Source organism: Bactrocera oleae, chromosome 6, assembly GCF_042242935.1.
Source record: "Bactrocera oleae isolate idBacOlea1 chromosome 6, idBacOlea1, whole genome shotgun sequence".
Classification (NCBI taxonomy): Eukaryota; Metazoa; Arthropoda; class Insecta; order Diptera; family Tephritidae; genus Bactrocera; species Bactrocera oleae.
The window spans coordinates 28,577,392-28,600,742 of NC_091540.1; the positions used below are offsets into that span (position 1 = coordinate 28,577,392).

The 23,351-nt window shown below is 34.8% G+C and overlaps 1 protein-coding gene across 2 annotated transcripts in view; it reads right to left on the reverse strand.

Moving 5' to 3' along the window:
* LOC106620616 (peroxidasin) overlaps window positions 1–23,351 on the reverse strand; it is an 82,820-nt gene that overhangs the window by 43,002 nt on the left and 16,467 nt on the right. For both annotated transcript variants that reach the window (XM_070111900.1, XM_036358924.2), the window contains exons 2-4: window positions 21,205–21,420; window positions 20,523–20,594; window positions 4,096–4,334 (exon numbers count right to left, since the gene is read on the reverse strand). In XM_070111900.1, coding sequence (XP_069968001.1) covers window positions 4,096–4,334; window positions 20,523–20,594; window positions 21,205–21,420 — 527 coding nt within the window. The remainder of the gene's footprint in view (window positions 1–4,095; window positions 4,335–20,522; window positions 20,595–21,204; window positions 21,421–23,351) is intronic.

Below are 23,351 nucleotides of genomic sequence, written 5' to 3' on the forward strand. Positions count from 1 at the left end.
TGTCTAACGCTTCCTCCACGACTGTCATTGGACAAATTTCTCTTATTATTTGTTCGTTAATTTTGCAAAAATCACAACAAAACCGGTTTGTTCCGTTTTTCTTTGTAACTAACACAACTGGCGATGCGTATTTCGACACACTATTCTGTATAATACCCTCCTTAAGCATCCGAGCAAAGTCTTCGTCAATACGTTGCTGATCCGCCTGCGATACCCTACGTGTTCGCTGAAATACCGGTTTTTCAATAAGCACAAATTCACCGGGGCTGCGCTGACCAACGTGCTGGTACAGTCGCTTACGCATGCCCATTAAAAACTGTATATTTACTTTACTGGGGCTTCGCTGATTAACTACCAGCGATGGCGTACTGGGTATTCACTTGCGCACTCAAAAAACTGTATGTTCTCTTTTCTTCTTTGCACGAAATGCTTCTTCAAAAAGCACAAATTCACCGGGGCTGCGCTGACCAACGTGCTGGTACAGTCGCCTACGCATCCCCAATAAAAAACTGTATATTTACTTCACTGGGGCTGCGCTGATCAACTACCAGCGATGGCGCACTGGGTAGTCACTTGCGCACTCAAAAAACTGTATGTTTTCTTTTCTTTTTTGCCCTTTACTTCACTATTTTACGTTTGATCCCGGTTGAGCCCCCATTTGTAGGGTTCTAGTTAAGTCCAAAGTATATAAATATTAAAATTGCACAACACTAGTATCATTTAGTTTATTCACAGTTTATTTAGTTAAACTAGAAAGTATTATAACAACTCGCCAATAAAACATTAGCGTCCGTTCATTTCAATGGTTACCATCCTTCTCCCTTATATGCTAAAATCTATATCGACCGCTACCATTTCTTAGGCCGCTATGATGGACGCTTCGTTCTTTTTCGTTCAGTCAGTAGTGCCAATTTCGTAATTGTCAAGCTATAGGTAGTTCTGAACCGAAACATTTTTAGCAGAAAAAGATACCCCTTTAATACACTATACACAGTTGGACAAATATTTTCGGCGGAATTTGTAGCCATAGGCACTCATGTCCGATATCTGAGACTTGGAAAGGTATAGTTTGATTTCAACATATTTGTCAAAAGTTTTATTCAGATATGTTTGCAAATGCTTGATTTGTATACTGTAATCTGATGGAATTTCAAATTGTGTTCTATAGGAAACACGTCGATATCACCTATTTTCAAAGTGTAACATTAAGATAAGGTTACGCCTCAAATTTGGCTATATTGGTCGTTAAGATACGCCAAAAAGTGGTCAGTAGCACGCTCATTGTCCAATTTATACACCGCTTCACATGTATCACCTACGTACTATTTTATTTGTAAAATACAAGTAAAACGCTTCCGACACACAAAAGAAATCTATGTATGCAATACACATGCATTCAACACTTATCAATACAAAAATATTTACGTAGATTAAAAATTATTAAAAATATTAAACAGATATGCAAACATATTATCTACGCAATACAATGTAATACACATGCACATGCATAACAAAACAATGTACACATACCATACGCACATTTAGGTAGATAAAATAGATCTTAAAACTAGTATATAAGCGATGAATTAAGTAAAATAAAATCAGAATGAAATGTTTCTTACTAGATGTCGGTGTCTGTCAATTTTAGTCCCCCACCAGAGGTAAGACAATATTGTTTAGCTTGTTCGTCATTTGGTCTTTCGAGCCGGATGTGAAGCTCAAGCCAAAAATTAGAAGTCGTGTATGCAAACAGGCAATATACATCAATTGGTCTTACGAACCGAACCTTAAAAGTCATATTTAAGAATTATACAAATCAAAAATTAAAAGTCTTGTTGATAAGCATACAGGCAATATCATCCTTTAATCCCTAGAGTGTAACGAGATCAAGCGCCAGTAGTATAATTCTCAAAAAATAAAAGAGAATTACTTGGCAATGTTACAGAATTGGTACAAGAGCCAAAAGAGCTCAAGCTAAAAGGTCAAGGTCCGAATAGATTGACACAAAGCTAACGAATAGCACAGAGGCAATCCAATCAAGAACTTTTGTTACCAAATTATTATAGAAGCAGAAACAGAACTGAATACGGCCAATGACAATAAGCTTGAAAAATACAAAATATACATTAAGCTTTTGTGGAAATTTGTTTACTGCAAATATAATATAAAAGTTATTAATAAAGAAATAGAATATCTTTGTGCTTAGGTCATCAATATCGTACAAAAACAAAGGATGCAAAAAAACACATTAAGTAATAAAAAGAAGGCGAAAGGTGAAAACACCATTCTGAGAAAAACGAGTTAAAGTTTGGAGTGGGATAACATTTTTTTTCATATAAGAGACCCTCCGCCGATTCGACAGCTTCCAACAACTCGAGCTGATGTTGCTTGCGAGTCATTCTTCCCTCTCGGATGCTCTCAGGCGCTCTGCGATCGGAAATGAATGCGCATTAGGCCCAAGTTTCATTCCTATTGCCTTCATATAATTCAGTATTGATGCCATTCCTTTATTAAATATGCCGGAAGCGATTTCCAGAGTTTTCGAATCGGCCGAAACAATTTTGGGAGAGATTTACCAAATCAGTTGACTCTGGCTCTCGTTGTTTTGATTAACTAATAATACCATTATAAATTTTTTTAATGGAATCACAATTTCTCCTTATTGCTAAGCCATAATAAACTGTCAACTTATCGATCATCTTTCCAATAAGTTAGCCTTTTCCACCGAGAGTTTTTTTTTGTATTTTTTTTTATTTTTTGTTTTCAACTGTTTAATTTACATTTCACATATTCAGAAATTGCTGAAAATACTGTTATAAAATTTAATATCCATTCCAAAAATAAAAATTTACATTTCAGGTATAAAAAAAACCACAATGTTGATTTACACAGCTAAATACATTAGAAGGGAGCATTTACAATAGGCAGGTACATAAAAGGGGCCTGTACGCTAGGTAGTCGCAGATGTTTCTAATATATATGGTTTATACCAACCCAAAGGAGACGTTCTCAACGACGTGCTGGTGGTAGACGAATTAGACTCATTAATACAACACAGGAAGGCGCATAGTTATAGTGAACCGTTATGTAACATGTCAACACAGAATTTAAAAATAGTATAGGTATATAAAAAATACTGAAATAAATTTAGAATGAAATATTTCTCACTAAATGACAGACACCGTCAATTGTGAAATTAAAAAAAAAACACTTTATCACATCGATAGGTTGTACTTTTAAAAATAACAAAGTCAAAATTTTAATCAATATTTAAATAAATCTTGAGATAAAGTCTTCTAAAGTGTAGCTGCTCAGTTCAATCATCCATCAATTTATATTTAAACGTGTTTTTCTCCAAACTACATTTTTAAAATTTCCATGAGTGATTACTCGGAATCAACGATCACTATCCAATTTTTTTTCTATGTTCTGTAGACAGTCCACTATACAATGTAAAAACGCCGCCACCATACGTCATTGTACGAATAACAACCTCCTAGATTTCTGTTTTGGGGTTTTATCCACAAAGGACGGAATCCCCGCAGCAGTGGAAAATCGCGTGTAAGTCAAAAAATATCTTATTTTTTTCGTAAAAAATTATACTTTGTAGTCTTAAAATTTATATACGCTTAAATTTTTGAAACAACTGATACAATAGCTTTTTTTTTTGTTTTTTAATTTTCAATAATAGCCTTTTTTAGGCCCTCACACTATGTGTGTCCCATAACGCACTTTAAGTAGTTTTCAACATAACCATTTTTGCTGGAGGAGGATGTGGTTATTATTCGATTTTACCCAATTTGACACTTTTCCCATTCAGTTTGGTTAAACTAGCATTCAGATTTTGGTAAAATTCGCAGAAATTTTTAGTAAATATAATATCTATCTCTACGATCATATTTCCGTAATTATTTTAACTATAAATCGAAGGATATCTGAACGATTTATTTTATGATATAATAAATTATTATTTTTTAGCACGTAGGATGATGAACAATAATTCAATTGTGAGCCAGCTAGCAAGATTAATGATATGGCAGGCCATACGGTAGGAGAATTATGAAGCTGTTGCGATATAATATTATTTTTACTTACTGCATTCGAAGTCCTCTGGTTCAAGTGTTGCGAACTTTTTATATGTCGCTGAAGATGATCCGCACGATAGTATGATTTGATTAATAGTTTTTTTAGGTCCGTTAAAATATTTTTTCCATAATGAATGCACTGCGCAATCGCATCTTAAGGGATTGTTATCAATTTGCAAATACTGTAACCTTGGTAAGCCCGTAAACTCGTCGGATGGAATATTCACAAGTTCGTTATTGTTTAAAGATCTAAAAAAATAAAGCATATATTTTTGATGAACTTTTGCCTAATTTTTCAGAGTATGTCCAACATTATTTATTCTCATTCGAAACAGATAAAAAAAAACAGGTAAGGAAGAGATGCGTTCAGGCGTAACGGAGCATTTTATACCATTGCATTTTGCAAGGAGCAATGCTTTCAGCTGTTGGCAGAACTTTTTATACTTTTGCAAAGTTAAATGGTATACTCGTTTTAGATTTCTTTGTGGATCTTGCCGCCTTGTTTTATGTTGACCGATATTTTCCGTAAAAAGTCAACTATAGGCACTGGGGTTCACATATTCAGTTCCTTAGGGGTTTGAACAGTTTTGATTCAATTTAGATAATATTTGGTCACAAGGTGGCATACTTTAAACGTACACATTCACGCAAAGTTTTACGCCAATATAATCATTGTTGCTTGACTTGCATACTGGAAAGTGAAAAATCAGATGGAATTTAAAATGATGTTATATGGGAAATAGGCGTGGTTGTAAATTGATTTCGCCCATTTTCGTACTGTAACATAGAAATATGAGAAGAATATTATGTACCGAATGTTGTTGAAATCGGTTAAGCAGATCCCAAGATATGGGGTTTCACCTAAAAGTGGGCGGTGCCCACTATCTAATTTTGAACGTGGTTCCTATAAAATCATTACGCCCATCTGCAATACTAACCGTCTTACGTTACCAGGAAACATGTGTACAAAGATTCATAAAGATATTTCAATTTTTACTGAAGTTACGGCTTGCACAGACGGACGGACAGACAGTCACCCGGATTTCAAGTGTTTTAGGTGATACAAACAACCGTTAGATGAACAAAACTATTATACTCTGTAGCAACAAGATGTGAGAGTATAAAAATGTAGCGAAAGGTTAAAATTCATTGTTCGACGAAATCGTGTGTGGATTACAATTAACTTTGGTATCATATTAACATATTTTGAAGGTCATAGACTCACTTAGTTTTATTACTATATTTTACTTCCTGTCAGCGAAAATTATACTAAAATCATCCTCAAATGAGAAATATTGGATATAAACTCAGCTGAAGGGGTTAAATTTAATATATTGAGTTTGTGTGAAAAATCATTATATTGTATTAGGGATACGAGTTTTACACCAAAACTCAATTCATTTGTATTGAGCGCCAAACCATTAATAAAATTTTATTACTCTTAAGAAAACATGTCCACTTAATTTCATTAAAATATTACACATTTTGACCAATCTAAACGGCTTAAGTCAGATAGAAAGTCGGAAATCATTTTATAGGATATATCGGGGCAGAGAATGGAAGGGCTGTTTGCATTAATTTTTGACATTGCTCAGGTATACTTGAGAATTTATATTCAAGCAATTTTATATGTAAATATACATATGGAGTAAAGTCAGCCGGATGTTTAATAATCCTGGATATCAGTTACATGGATGCTAAGGCAAGTTTCCGCCCGATTTTCGACCACTTTAGGCACAAAGATACACTGTTATTATAAAAATACAGATTAAGCACAAGGGTATATTATTATCAAAGAAACATTTTCCCAGAATTTCAACAATATATCTCACAGATTCACCGATATTTTCGGCAAAAAGCTAGTCTTACGCATTGAGGTCGACATATTCGGTATGTGGAAGATTCAATTGTTGTGGTCCGATTTTGACAATTTTAAGACTTGTGATGGTATATCTCAAAGAACTATTTGTGCAAAATTTTATCCGAATATATTCATTAGGGCTTGATTTTTGTACTGGAAGTGAAAGAATCATATGGAATTTAAAATGTGCTATAAGGAAAGTAGGCGTGGTTGTAATCCAATTGCGTCCAATTTCACAATGTATCATAGAACTGTTAAGATAATGTTATGTACCGAATTTGGTTGATATTGATCAAATAAAAGTGAGCGGTGTCCCGCCCATCACCCAATTTTGACTCCGGATCTTATTAAGCCCTCTTGTATTATCCTGGGTGTAAAATTTAATTTCCCTGGAGGATTAAGTTATTGATTTATCGCGTTTTTAGTAGTTTTTTACAAAACCGTTTTATGGGGGGATGGCGGGATTACAATTCGATTTCATTCATTTTCACACTGTTGGTAGGAGTTCTTATAGGAATAGTTCTAGCGAATTTGGTAATTTTAGCTTCAGAGGCTTAAGAGATATGTGCATTATACCTATTAGAGGGCGGGGCCACATTTTTTCTAAATTTTTAGAGCACAGGTGCCCCTTTATATAGCAATTCCCTGTACCAAGTTACAGGTTTATATCTTAATTTAGTGCGTAGTTATAGCATTTTAGATGTTTTCCTTTAATGGCATATTGTGGGCGTAATTTATGTATGCGGTCGCCATGGTCGAAATTCCAATAAACCAATAAAAAATGCACTTTATTAACGATGTTAATAGTGATAAAATTTTGTGAAGAATTTGAACAAAATCTGAAGAAAGTTGTAGAAAACAAGTCACAAAAATAAATTTCAAAAAAAAATTCGAATTTATAATTCATATTAATTACATTTCGTATTCTACTTAATTGCATATTTTCTCTATTTGTTGGTCTCTGTACTCTCCCTGTAAGTTATTTACGGTAAGGCATGATGAAATAGACGTATGTGTGCGCATCGACGACACTACACTTCCAAAAAAAAAAAAAAACTGAATGAATGACTGATTAGGAATAAATATCGCCCAACATACAAATTATGTTCACAATTTTGTTTACAAATTGAAAGTTAATAAAAAAAATCGCCAATAATAAAGGAAGTAATGGGATATCGTCAAAACACACGAAAAAACTATCTCTCAAATTAAAGTGCTGTTGATGTCGATTCAACCAACTAATTAACATTGGGAAAAAAATGGTAAAAAGTTGAATTATCAAACAACGCACTTAAAATTTAACTAAAAATTTCTAAATCACGAAAATAAAATACAAGTTGTCAATTCAACTTTCGTTAAAAGTTGGAACAAGCCAACCGCATGGAAAGAAAACAGAAAAAAAAAATTCTTTCATTTCTTATTTCGAAGTTGTAGTTGATATTGTCGATTCAACCACTACATTAAATTAACCTTGGAGAAAAATGTTTCGAAAAATTAACTACAAGTATTACACAATGCACTTGTAATTAATTTCAAAATTTCTAGCTCACCGAAATGAAACGAATGATATCAAAGGCATAACCACTCCACTTCAATGTTTTTTCACAAACAATACTTGAAATTTAACCTGCGTAATAATGTAATTAAACAGAATTCAGTGTTGCAACATGCAAAATTCAAACACAATAAAACGATATAGAATTATCCGATGTAAGTATGTATTTGCTACTTATAGAGAACAGCGACTAAATATACTTCTGTATACTACTGTCCTAATTTACCCCAACGCATTTTTACCTCACACGTACATGCAAAAAAATAACGCCATGCACTTCTGCACGTCTTCTCCGTCGGTATAATATTACCCATATATGTCAACGGCAACACAGTCGAAAGGGGAACACAAACTTTTTTCTTAGGGTAATTATATATAGATTTTTTACTACTATAATAGTAAGATCAACTTATAAATCTTAATTTAAAGGTTAGTTATGGCACTTTATAATTTTTCGTTTAATGGCGTGGCATTGGGCCGATTACGTCCATCTGCAATACCGATTTCCTTTGGGCGCCAAGAAACGCACGTACAAAGATCCATGACGATATCACAACTTTTACATCTTGTACAAACAGACGGATGGACGGGCAAACAATCACCCGGATTTCAGCTATACTTGTCATCATGATCATTTAAATGTATATAACCCTATATCTATCGCGATTAGTTTTAGGTGATACAAACAACCGTTAGGTGAAGAAAACTATTATACTCTGTGGCAACTTGTTGCAAGAGTATAAATGTTATAAGTGGGCAGTGGTCATTCATCTTATTGTTGCACTTGCGTTTTTTAATTTGTCTTCAGCGTTGTTCAGACATGTGAATATCTCGAAATAACCAAATAGAAAACCAATCTTATAAATGCTACATTACAAAAGATTAAGCTAATAAAATAAATATTTATCGGCATAGAACACTGAAATCTTGAATGCGCGGTAGTAGTAGTTTTTAAGCATTTTATTCCCAAAGATATAAACAAAAATTACGTTTACTGTGATAGATATTCAACTTGTTGTACTGTTTGGTTAAGAACAATCGTGGAGGCATATTAGCAATACTTAGTGATAACATGGGTAGCTAATAAATTGTCGACTTCAATCAAAATTTCGGTTCGAGTACTGTTTATATAGAAGAGATAATGTGTATATTTGTGAGGAACATTACACCAAATTATAACAAATGATTAAAAGTACAATAATTAATTCTTGAAATATGGAAATATTAAAAATGCCTGCTTAAAAAAATTAGCTTACTGTCACTATGTATTTCTTATTGTTATATGTTTAAATATTTTAAAAACTTATACGTAGTTGATTATTTTAATATACGGTATTCCATGATATGAAAACAATTTATACTTTTCCTTTATTTTAAAGAAAAATAACTTTAATTTGCAGCAAAAGTTATCTTATATAACAATACAGAAGTTAGGGAAAATGATTTCGTTCTAAATTATGACAAAGCAATTTGTTAAGGCACCGTCAGCAAAATGTGATATGACTCTAACTCTCTTTTATTTGATAGTTATTTTGAAAGTAAAAACCCATATATAATATATTACAACGCCTAATTTTGAAAAACTGTTAATTAAAAGTAACAAAAAAATGTATTTGTGTAGAGAACGATACCTTCTTATGGTGGTGTATTTTTCTCATGTAAAACCGCAGTTATACTTCAGACAGCATATAGATAGCCTCAGAAATTCGGCAGTTTTTTAATGTTTGTGAGAGCACACAAATGTGAAATATCATATATGCAAATGCCAAATGGAAGTGCAGTGTTACCAACTTGGGGGTTTCCCCCTAAACTTATGAGTCGAATGGGATTTTTTAAGGGTATTTTTAAGAGTTTTCTTTACTTTAAATATTCATTTTTTATACTGAAAACTAAGTTACAGATAACGTTCACAAATTTTTGTGTAACTCTCATCTTTACGCTCTGACAATTTGACATATTTTTATTATTTTCCAACCTTTTTGATAGCGATAACGTTGAACCTGCTAGACTATTTGAAGATCTAATTTCGTTATATAAAAATGTGTAGCACCGACTTGTTGTATCATGTTATTTAAAGAAATTAGTGGATTCGGAACTGACTCAGTCTAATTCCAAAAACCATCCGATGCACACAGTTTCAATGTACTTCGAATTTGATTTTCACAATATGGCACATAAACTTGCCCCCAGAGACTGTTAAAGCTAGATATAAGCATTTTTTTGTTGTTTAACTGTATGGTTACATATATGTACATATTTAATGTTAGGGTATTTTAAATTCCGTTGAACTCCTATAAATGTCGGAGGACCTGTGTGTATCAACTCTTCTCTGATTGTAACTCGGTGCTGATTGCACTCATCTCTGGTTTGGTGTCAAGCAAACCGTTCACAATCGTACTAATCCCAATAAAACATTGAGAACTCTTCCCGCGGGTAAATTAATTATTTAACATTTTGGTGCCTCCTGTGAGGACAAATATTTTTAATTTCGTTTTGTAATTGCGGTTTTGGGATTTCATGGCGGAGCTCAATTGGCATACATCAGCAGTGAAAGCAAAAAGTGCATACATGCACGTGTCTCGGAAGGTGTCATGGAAGGTCGTGATGTGTTTCACTTTCAACAAGAGCTCAAGTCGCTTGAATCACATTTTGAGCACTTCATGGAGAACCAATGATTAAGGTTGCAGGAGTTACGTCCTCCGTCCTCCGTCCTTACGGTGGAAGGCTCTTAAGGACCGTTATGACAATATGAAGCAGCTAGCGGAAATACACGTATCCCGTTGTATTAACCTTAAAACAGCTACCCAGGAGTCATCACAATGGTTATTGACTATTGTGGACACGGTTCATAAGTCGCTGCGTGCATTGCGTGATATGGATATCCATATAAACAATAACGAATCCCGTTAGCTGTACCAATAGTGGTGGCAAGTATAGTTAGAAGACCTTTTGAAATGACGTACTCATAGCCTTGCTCCTAAACCATCGGTCTTATTAATGGTTTGCCGTTAGCAACGACCAGTGAGGACGCATGTGGCTACCACGGATGCAGCTCTGTGTGGTCATTGCGGGTTAGCGCACCGAATCATCAGGTCTCCTACATTATTGGATCTTAGTATCGAGCAACGATTTGAAGCCCTAAAGAGAATGAAGATGTGTTACAACTGCTTACTCTGGTAGCTGTCGAAATTATGGTCGTAAGCACAACACAATCCTATGTCGAGACAAGTTCAACAAGACGTCAACGCTTGCTTCTACAACGACGCCGACCGAATGCAATGGGGTAAATGCGGAGGTGCCAACAACCACAAGAGCATGACTAGCAGCACCTGCAAGGCCCCTCGCTGCCCACCTAAAGCCGATAACCCTTTTAGCAACCGCTTGTGCGTATGCCTTTGGAGAAGTATCAGTGCAACGATTGGCACGAGTTCTATGCGATCCCGGATCACAAGTTAGCTTTGTGACGGATCGTCTAGCAAACTGTTTGCAGCTGTATCGATGAAAATTGGAAAGAAGGTGTAGGTGCTCCCATCAATACTCGAGTGAAAGGCAGCGTTACGCTCACTCTTAGATTAACAACAACTAACTTTAAAATGTGAATTGATGCCTTACTTTTATCGTCCATTACTTCTTCGACTCGACCCGCTTTGGATGGGTGGTATTAGGTCCACCAGCAGTGACACTTCCTGCAAAGGAATCATTCCTCACACTCACCACCTTGCTAGACAAGGAGGACCACCGGTTGGAGGAACTGGTGAGTAACTTTTGGAAAATGGAGGAAATCGCAGTGGTTGACGATCTGTCAGAGAATGAATGTGGACAGATCTTCGAGACCACTCATAGCCTTACCTCAGATGGCCGGAAGGAAAACTACATTTCATTTATGAGGGAGCATGCAGCGGACATATGGAACTGGTACAACCACCTTACGATCATACTAATTGCTATTCAACGTTTCGGCACCTATCAGCACTGGAATCTTACTAAACGATGTTTAACTGGTAGGTCTAACACTTCAGTATTCGCTTAGTAGTATACTTTTACATTTTCGTCGCTATCGATGGCGATAACTGCGGACATAGAAAAGATGTTCAGACAAGTGTTGGTTGCATCTGAACATCGCGACTATCAACGAATTATATGGCGAGAGTCTCCTGAAGACACATATGGCATGGCATTCAGTCCTTACTATGCAGTACGAACTCTACAACAATGTGCTTATGATAATTTCACTGTGGTTTCCGACATACAACAAGCGACTTGTGTTCGAACTGCAATATTTACCTCGTTTTATGTTGACGACTTCTTAACAAGTTGCGAATGCGTTACCGAGGCAGTGGAGCTGGCGAAGAACATGGACGCCATCTTATCTGCGGGACAGTTCACTCTAAGGAGATGAAACTTGAACGATAGTCAGGTGATGATACGTTTATCTAATGAGCTGTCACTTTCTAGTTATATTTTGCATTCTGGTGAAGCTTGCGTTTTGGGCTTAAGATGGGACGCACTGAAAGATCAGTTACTCTTTCGCGTCGATCTATGTCAAAGAGTAGAAATTCCAACGAAGCGCCGCTAGAGCTAGAGACATTCCAGAACGTGCGAGATTCTTTGCGATTAGTGTACGTTCCGTACTATTTTTGATCGGACTCAGCGATCGTATTGTGTTGGCTGAAGAAGAATTCACCAACACTTAAACCTTTCTATCAAATCGGGTTTGTAGAAGACAGGAGCTGACATCCCCCGCCCGATGGTATCACATTCGTTCGGCCCAGAACCCAGCTGATTGTGCCAGTAGAGGCATCACACCCGCCGAGCTATTAGTACATCCTCTTTGAGGAGAGAGTAGAGATGATGTTTTCAGACGGTAGTGATGTTCCTCTCAGCAAGGATGAGTCAAATGTCTTACTCGCCGAAAACCGAAATACAACCAAATTTATTGTACTCGTTTCACATCCGTTATATACTCGTCGTCCAAACGGACATATTATTCTGTTAACTGAACGGTTCAGTAGTATCACTCGATTGTAGGGTACATTGGCCAATATCTTGCGCTGGTTAAGAAGACGTCGACACTTTCGTCAACGGGTGATCGTTGCTCAGGAATTGGAGGACGCATTATACACTATAATCCGTTTAGAGCAAGAGGAGCATTTTGCAGATGACATTCGACAACTGACGCCGAGTTCAGGTTTGTCATTTTCCAGTCGGATAATACCTTTAAATGTATTCACAGTCAAGAACCAACGCCATTGGTCAAGATTTTACTAACTCAGGCGCGTGAGGTTACACTGCACGGAAGCACCCAACTCATGCTTCTGGATTCTCAGTGCCAGGCAAGCAGTAAAGAGTTTCATCCATAACTGCGCTGTATGCCGCCATCATAGAGGGGAAGCCCTGAAGCAACAAATGGCTTCTTTACCCGGGCAGAGGATCAGAGCAGCAAGGCCGTTCATATCATCTGATGTCGATTACTGTGGGCCTTTTACACTACGTATCGGAACGAAACGCTCTCGAACGCTCATCAAGACGTATCTCGTAATATTCGTATGCATGGTCATCAAAGCCGTACACATTAAGGTGGCTGATGACCTATCGGCACAGGTCTTTTTAGATGCTTTTGCTCGTTTCATCAGCCGCCGCGGTCCCTGTCGGAATTCATATATTGATAATGGTACAGCCTTTGTTGGTGCCAACCGACTCTTGAAGAAAGATCTCGCAGCTTGGCAGGGTGAAAATAATCAGCGATCGTTAGCAGATTCGGGCACACAGTGGCATTTCATCACACCCAGTGCGCCACATCAAGGGGGTCTGTCTCAATTTCCGTCCTATTACACCACTCTATGACGATCCTGAAGAGAAACTTGCATTAACACCAGGTGATTTCCTGATTGGGTCACCACTCGTAGCGGTCCCTGAACCAGACATCAAACATATTCCTGGCAACCGGTTAAAACTATGGCAATGGATGTGTCAAATTTAACAAGGATTCTGGGAGCGATATAAATAGTTTCAACGCACTAGGAATATAAGGGTGAACGATATCGTTCTAGTCAAACAAGAGAACCTGCCTCCCAGTCACTGGTGCCTGGGTCGAGTGATAACACTTCACCCCGGAGCTAATGGAGTGGTCCGCAATGTTGCGTTGAGAACCGCTAGAGGATACATGAAACGAGCCATCCAGAAACTATGTTTATTGACAGAGAAGGAGGATTTCGAGTCAACCGACTCGACCGGGCAGGATGTTTAGGATTATTTACATTAGTTTAAAAGTTTATTTTCTAATAATGTCAAGTTTTGATCTGACAATACTGTGTTATCTATGTTTTATATTTGTCATCTCCCCTTTTATCATTCATTCCGTTTATAATTATCTTTGTTTATGCATATTTAAAGTTACGGCATTGAGAACTCTACCAGCTGGTAAATTAATTATTTAACAAAATCTGTTGTGATGCCATGCTTAGTAGTATTTTCAAATGAAAATAATGAAAAACATTTATTTATCGAGAGCTAATACATTTACTATCGATGGAATTTATTGACGAATAAACGAAAATTTAAATTATATTGTGACGGACACGGATGATAGAACAAAATCGTAATTACGATAAATTGCCAGAATCAACTAAACAGCGAATTCGTAGTTACCAGAATATTCTAGAGATGAAGCTTTGTTAAATATCTACCATATTAGGGCTGCCAGATTGTGCAGCAGACACATTTTTAGTTAGAGTGTTGCCGTGTTAAGAGCAATCAAGATACAAGTAAGAAGTTGTGAACTCAGATAATGAGTAGTAAAGCGTTGAAATGTTGGAATAAGTAAAAATAAGTATATAGTCATTAAATTGGGACTTTTATTTAACAATCTCAAGAGTGAATTACAAGGTAAACTATTTATCGAGAAATCCGTTACAATACGGCAACACTTCACGCTCTTAAGCTGTAATTTTTAAGCTGTGTACATTTGTGTTTTTAAAACAAGTCTTGAAGTTTAATTGATTTTTATTACCGTGTTAATACAATTTTTTAGTGATTAAACTCTCAGTTTCATGATAAGTATTAAATGTTCTGTTTTGTGCGGTATTAAAAATTTTAAACTTTCCAATTTTTGGTGCCGAGTCAGCCTTTTGTTTCATTTTGTTTTATTTTATTCTATTTTCTCTCTTTGTTTATCTTATTTACTTCTTTATTCACAGCTGTGTTGCGTTTAGCTTTTTATTTGTTACAGTGCTTCTAAAACTGCTCGCTATATTGCTTCTTGGCTTTAAACTTTGATAAAAAAAAAATTGTTCTTAATTGAATTTATTATTATTAATATTTTATTAACAAACTAATTTATTATTTATCTATTAAATTTTTTTCTACTTACTCTTTTATTTGATCTTCATTCTTGTTGTTATTATGTCTTGTAACTTCCCCTATTGTAACATTAAAGGCGAGTCAGATCGCTATGTCTCATGCTGGCTTTGTGATGGGCTTCCCCATATTAAATGTGCTGGACTGACAGATAGAATCTTAGATTCTATTCTCGGCTGTTAGGGATTGCGTTGGTCCTGTTTAAATTGTAGATCTATTGAAATCGATCTATTTAAAGTTTATAGAGAGACACGCAATGGCTTTAACGAAATCGGTCAAGATCTTGTAGCCCTCACTAAAAAATTTAGGCACTATGAAAAATTGTTCAATTCTTTTAAGTTAATGATTCTCATGAATCCTCCAAACCTGCTCCTAAGCGTAAACGTCCTTCCGATGAAGTAACGCTTAGTTCTTCTGTAGAGAAAAGAACGTCTCCGCCCAATGACCTAATAAATCTCTCTTCTCCTTTCCCTCAAGGTGATAAGCCGTCAACTTCCAAAGAGCTCAATTCCCCAAAAGCTCTATCTAATAGTAATAAGTGTCTCACAATTCCAGAGGCTCCCCCTATTAACTTAGTAGCATCAGTTAATAATTTGATAGTTATTCCACCTAAAAAGTCTATATTTATTTCGAGACTTGCCAAAGATACCTTGGTGGAGGACATTAAATCTTACATTTCGTCACGTTTAAAAATCGATGATATCAATATACGTAATTTAACTTCAATTATGATAGAAGTATATCATCGTTTAAAATAGACGTATCTCTTGAAACATTCAAAAAGATCTTAGATAGTTGATTCTGGCCACCTGGGGCTTTTGTACGCGAATTTAAACCTAAACTTAGAAGTCAAACTGAGGAAAACATTGTTAAATTACCAAAAGCAACCACCGATATAAAAAACTGATTGGTAGAAATTCGCTAAGCATTTATTATCAAAATGTTAGAGGTCTTAATACAAAATTAGCTGACTTGTATTTGAACAGTTCCAATTTTAATTTCCATATAATTGGATTTACAGAAACTTGGTTAAAACCTCACAATTTTGATAATGAGATTTTAAACAGCGAATTTCAAATTTTTAGATGTGATCGACTGAACAGAATCGGTGGAGGTGTTCTATTTGCCGTGCATGCCTCTATCCCATCTGAAAATGTTCTTGTTCCAGGGACCGACTCATTTGAATTTAAACGTATTAGAGTATACGTTAATAGTTGCTTTATTTATTTAACCCTGTCTTATATACCACCCCATTCGGACTTATCTGTATACATGCAGCATGCTTCTTTAATAAATACTGCTACCTCGATGGCAAATAATGCAGATTCAATAATTGTATTAGGTGATTTCAATTTACCGTGTGCTTCGTGGAAACCTTTCGATGACTATATCGTGCCGATTTGCAATCGGTCATGTTTTAATGAGTTTTTCGAAAAAATGTCCGAGTTGGGTCTGAACCAAATTAATTTGATTCCGAATAAGTTTGGTAAATGCTTAGATTTAGTATACGTTGATACCTCTGCAAAGTGTTCCGTTATTCAGAGTAATCCTCTTGTTCTACCAGAGGACTCGTATTATCCTGCTTTGGAAATATCTGTCGAAATCATGAGCAATGTACGCGATAATAATTATCAAACTTCGTGCTTCCGTACTCGGTTCAACTTTGCAAAAGCTAATTTAAAAAAATTAAATACAGAACTTTCTACAATAACATGGCCTAATTATAATGGTGACATTGAATTGAGTGTCTCTCATTTTAATAACATTATTATGAAATTATTTGAAAAGTATGTTCCAATAGTAATTATTAATAAAAGCATAAGTATAAGTCCGTGGTTTTCGAAAGAGTAATATAAATTGAAAAACAGAAAAACTCGAGACTTTAAACATTTAAAAAAAACGGTTCACTTGTCGACTAATCTAAATATTCTCTATTGCGTCGACAATATTTTGACCTAAACAAAAAATGTTATAATAATTACTTAAATAAAGTAAAAAAAAAATATTGTAAGTAATCCAAAATCGTTTTATGATTTCGTCAACTTCAAACGCAGGATTTCCAAATTTCCGTCTGTAATGAAATACAAATCTATCATTTCAAGTGACAATGATATTATATCTAATATGTTTGCAGAATTTTTCAAGTCAAACTACTGTAATAATTCTTCCAAAACTTTTTCTTATCAGCACGTGCTGTGTTCGAATACTTTAATTAACGCTCCAATTATTTCTAAAGAAGACGTCCTTTTTAATTTAAATAAGTTAAAACCATCTTTTAGTTATGGTCCCGACATGATACCCTCATGCTTCCTAAAAAATAGTGCCAAATATATTTACTTGCCTTTGACAAGGATATTTAATTCCTCTCTTAAACACGGTATATTTCCTTCAATATGGAAACAGTCATTTATAATCCCTTTGCATAAAAGTGGATTTAGATCCAACATTGAAAACTATAGAGGTATCGCAAAACTATCAGTTATACCTAAACTTTTTGAAGCTATCATCACTGACCATATAACCTTTTCGATTTCTCCGTTAATTTCCTCATCTCAGCATGGATTTCGTAAAGGGAACTCGACTATAACAAACTTACTTGAATTTGTAAACCACAACATAAGCATACCGATGTTATATACACAGACTTTAGCAAAGCTTTCGATAAAGTAAATATCTCGATTCTCATACATAAACTTGATCTGCTGGGCTTTCAGCCAAGATTCCTTCAATGGGTATCTTCCTATCTTTATAATAGAACACAACGAGTGATATTTGAGGATACACCTTCAGATACAATTAATGTTTCTTCAGGTCTTCCGTAAGGTAGCCATCTTGGCCCGATTCTGTTCTTGTTGTTTATTAACGATATCTCTTCAGTAATAGAATTCTCAAAAATTTTATTATACGCTGACGACGTAAAGCTTTTAAAATCATACACTTCTACTGAAAAAAGGTGTCTGTTGCTGTCTGACTTAAACAATTTGGTTGCATGGTGTGATAGAAATGATTTGCCTTTGAATCTCAATAAATGTAAGACGATGTGCTTTTCCCGTAGATCTGTGCACCCCTCTTCTTATGTAATAAAACACCATATTCTAGAGCAAGTTTTTAACTATGTTGATTTGGGAGTTGGTCTTGAAAGCAAAACCTGTCCTAAGTTTTGTTAAACGTTGGTCTAAAGAATTTAGAGATCCGTACATTACTAAAACACTTTATACAACTTTGGTTAGACCTATATTGGAATATGGCTCTGTGGTATGGAACCCTAGCTACCAAATCCATTCTGACAAGTTAGAGTCGGTTCAAAAACAATTTTTACTTTTCGCCTTAGCGCATTTCCGATGGGATGCTAGGGTAAGTCTACCTCCATACACTAGTCGTTTAAAACTTATTAATCTACCTACACTTTCTAGTCGTAGGGAAATGCTTGGCATAACATTCTTAGTGAAACTTTTGAATAGAAGTGTTTGCAGTTCTTTTCTCCTGTCTGAAATTAAATTTGATATCCCGGTTCGCCTTTCGAGGCAGTTTAGACCTTTACTGCTAAAATCCTGTTAGTCAAATTTTGAACTAAACGAGCCATTCCGCCGTATATGTCATGATTTTAATTCTCATTCCAGCACATTTGACTTATCTGACTCACTTTTCAAAATTAAAAAGACTTTATTGTTTTCTCTTAATAAATGAAAATGTAACAATTTATTATATTGTAACTTTAGATCTTAGCTGTTCAAATTTTTGTTTCTGTAGCTGAGCAGTTTTAGATCTCAACACTTAAAAAACTCTCTTGCTTTTTCTGACTCGGCTAATTCCGCACGTATGCGGATTGCGCCCCTCGCGTCGGTTGGGCGGGAGGAGGGTAATCGTTGGGTTATTAATTAAAAATATGAATACGGACACTCACGGTTCCACAATTTTTGTCCGCTTATGGGGGTTGAAAAACAAAATGGAAAGTAATATTTATTAACTCACGTTTAACATTACTTTTCATTGTAACCGGTCATTTTATTTCATGATTATTTTAAGAACTAATTTATGTATATTGATAAACATATCAATTTATATTTGGGGTTTAAAAAATTCATCTACCGTAGTCCGTCGCAATTTTTCCTATTTTTGTTTATAAAATAACTTTCAAGACGGCATTCTAAAGTTTTGGCGTATTGGAATCAAATAATGTCGTCACTAACAAAATTGCTTATGCGACGAAGTTGATCTAATGCTTCAGGATATGACTTAATTTGTCCTTCGTCTTAGACACGTACTTCATTTAAGTGTTCGGTTTCTCCGTCAGACATTTCATCAGTAATTATTTCGTCAATAACAATATTAATATTATTGTCTTTTGTATTAAGAACTTCGTCGATTGACAAAAAGTCTTCCGGATACTGATCTTTCCCATTTTCATTTAAAGTCTTTATCAAAGCCGATAGCGTCGATATATAAATATCATCCTTTACAAACCAGAAATTTCACACGGAGTTATTTGAAAACCGGCGTTTGGAAAACAGTTCTCAATTGTTTCTGTCGTTGCGTTGTCCCATTCACATTTAATAAATTAAACAGCTTCCATGATGTCAAAAGTTTTTGAAACTCTGTCCATTGGAATGTCTCCTAATTTTGCCAATATTTGGAAATTTTTGTTTGAATTGCTGCACATCCTCGGGATTAAAATCGGCAGATTCCCCACATACGCTTTTGAACTTCACGTTATGACGCCTACGCCATTCATCCAACCATCCATTTCAAGCAGAAAAATTTTGAATGTATACTAAAACAGCGCTTTCCTTTGCCTTTTCCTTTATAATAGGACCCGATATTGGTATATTTTGGCTTCTCGCTTTAGCGAACCACTCAAAACGCAAGTGGTCTGTTTTTGAGCCATCCCCATTTAAGAATCTTTTCTTTTTATCAACGTTATCAGCGTTCAGCTAGATCTTTTTAATGTCTTTCTTTTGTTTAACAATAGTGGCAACCTGGGGTTTTCCAACTTTGTCTATAAAAGTCAAACTAAAGAAACCCTATTAAATTAACTTGATTCAAAAAATACTGTTCTAAGGCACTAACCTCTTTCCCAGAGCACGAACATATAAATTTTCTTTTTCTAATACATTTATGATTTCCATTTTTTTCTTAATGGAAAGTATTTTTTTTTTGCTGTGACATGCTCAGTCTTGTACGCACTCCAATTAACGCGAAGAAAACGTTTTGCAATGCAACTTAAATGGTGCATAATTTGCGTTCTTGTTATACAAGAAGCCACAAATCGTTACACATAGACCGCGTTTTGAGTTAACGTACGTAAGTACATATGTAAGTTGATTCTCGAATAAAAGTTTCACGTCTGCTTATCAGAGGTTTTTATTGATTTGTTCACACTTTTGTTTAATAACATATTTTACTTGTCCGTTAACAGGACGTCCACGTCCGCTTAGTAAAAGTGTTGAAAACATAAAAATAGGAAAAAAGTATCCGCGTCCGCTTATTAGAGTGTCCGATCATTAAAGTGGAATTTGTTCTAAACACGCAATGAAAAACATGGTTCCCAACTTTTGTCCGGTTATAAGAGGATACATAATTGAACTATATTATTAATTAAAATTTAATTTTAACCTGAAAATTAAGTCTATAAATGAATGTTATATGAGGATGAAATATTACTTACAAATAGCTAAGATCCGTTAGATGTGCGAATGTTCCTTTGTGAATTCTTGCTATCATGTTGTTGTCCAAGTATCTGTAAACATAAGAAGTATAAATCATTAAAAAAAATATTTTTATAATTGATTAGACAATGAACACCCAAAACCTCCCGTGGATCTGCCACTGGTTACAGATTTTCAAAGTATTGTTTTCTATTCAAATACACTGTGAAGTTCAAATCACCCTGTTATCCACTCAAGTATATTAAGTATGTTGGAATCAATTCAACATCAAGAACTAATAAATTAAATAACACCAAGAACAAATAAATTTTTAGAAAATGAGAAGTAGATTACTCAGTTTAATACTACTAATAATCTACAAATATTAGTGTAAACACATAAATGAACCGTTTTCATGAAAAATGAGGATATGAAAACAAAAAGAACGCTTACCACTTGCGGTTAAGCAAATGAAATTGCTCACAGTTAACTATGGGGTCGAATGTGTTAACCATTCAGTTTTATTTTTTGAATATTGCTGTTTTTAATAAAATTGTAAAATCAAATCTAAGTGGTTAAATTTATTTACATTTGCCGACGATATAGGATACTTGTGTAATCAAACTATGGCTTCAAAATAAAAATTAAGTTAAGTGTGGAGTATTTAAGAATGGAAATACTCATCTCAGTATTTTTACTTACATGGCTTTAACATTTTTAAATGGCTGAAGCAAATCGACTGTAATGTCCTTAATTTTATTATTCCCCAAATATAATTGCTTTAAATTACTCAAGTCCACAAAAGCGTTTTTGTCTATTGTTTTTATACCATTGTAGTTGAGAAAAAGTCTTGTCAGAAATGATAATCCACGGAAGGCAGCAGCTGGTATGTCACGCAAATTATTATAACGCAAATCTCTACAAAAATAGAAAATATGTTTGGTACATAATTTAATTTTTATGTTTATTTATTTTTATTATTTATTTAAGCACACATGTTATGTCTTGGTTTATATCGTACAAATAATATTATAATTATTTAAATGTAATGGATTTTATTTTAAAATTTTTATTATAATTATAATTAGGTATAAAAAGATCTTAATATTAGTTTTGAACGGTCAGCTTGTATGGCAACTAGATGCTATAGTATGCCAAATTTCGTTGAGATATCTTATCAAATAAAAAAGTTTTCCTTACAAAGACTGTATTTTGATTGTTCCGTTTGTATAGCAGCTATATGCTATAGTGGTCCGATAGATGCGGTTCCGAAAAAAGTGCATCTTCTTGGAAATAAAAAGACGAGCGCCAACTTCAAATTGATATCTCAAAAACTGAGAGACTACACATATATATAGACAGAAATAAATTAAAGTTATGTTAAGAAGATAAAAGAAATAACTGGTTTAAAAGTTTCATTTTTACACAACATATTCTATAGAATCTTTATAGAAGACCTAAAATAAGGCACAATTGAATGTGTTTAGTGAATTGACTATATAAATGTGGATCTATGTAGTTTGAACCCAAGGATCTTTAAGAATTTCTCATCAATAATAATACTAAGGTTCAGCATCATAAGCGTACAAAAGAACAATATAATTGACAACAATAATGTGAAAGATACTTTACTATACTATAGAATTTATTTAGAAATGTATAGTTCAGAGGATATAATAACGACTGATGTGTACAAGAACATTACAATGTATGAATGATAAAAAGAAAGAAAGTATTGTACAAGAATAGTTTGCAGGGTTGGAAGAGGCACATATACATATGTAATTTTAAGTGCATGTTCATTTAATTATATTGACTATTATTAGAGAGTTCATACTTCTGAGTTGCGTTCAATAATGCTTTAATGGCCTCGTTTTTCGCCTTAGGCATGATAACTTTGCAATTCGCTTCTATTCATGTTTTCGAAGGATTGCACTCTGATATGCCGAATCGGTCCAATATTGATTTAGCATATGACCGTTGTGATATAAATATCTCGCCTTTCTCCAGATTCTGATGAAAATATATACGATTAACTTTTCCGATAGCTTTCATATCGAAATGTTGCGAGAGCATCCTCTTTGTTGTTTTTAACAAATTTCGTTCCGTTTAATCCAATTTTGTTGAGGGTTAATCATACTTTATGATACCTCATTAACCTTGACTGATGAAATCGGTACAGTCCTTTCTTTATTGGACACACAGGGTTTGCTTGTTGTAATGATGCTTGCCACTCTTCTACAGTTCACTGTATTTCGCTGCTATGCTTCGTCAAACCTTGATGTGCTTGGAGATTGTTTTCTGCACTCAGGAAATCCTGGAAATCATGAAAGCCTTCCCCTGAGCGCTGAGCGTTACTTTTTGCTAATAGTCATATATTTTTTAAATGCTCATCTTTATACTGAACACTAATTTGTAGCCAATTATTTTACGGTTCGAAGGTATTTCAAGAACTCATCTTCGAGCACCTTTACACCCACAGATGCATCTTTGGATTTCAATGAGTCCGCTAAAGGTTGAAGATCGTCAGTGAAAAGGCGTGCTTTTGTTGCCTATATAAAAGTCGTCTGAATCAACAGGGTCCTCCTCTGAACCGATGTCAGCTATGATATACTTTTCGTGGTCGCGTGAAGAATTATCCGCACTTATTTCACAACTAGATACATCTAACGGTTCGTCGTTACTATACTCGATCGCACTATCTGTATTTTTTTTTAAACCATCTCCTCCATTTTATGTTCATTTTTGAAGTTCTCAAATGGTCCATCAAAACCAGATTTGTTGATAAACTTTACATTGCGGCTTATAATAACACGCTTTTTATTCTTTGAATTTAACCGGTATGCCTT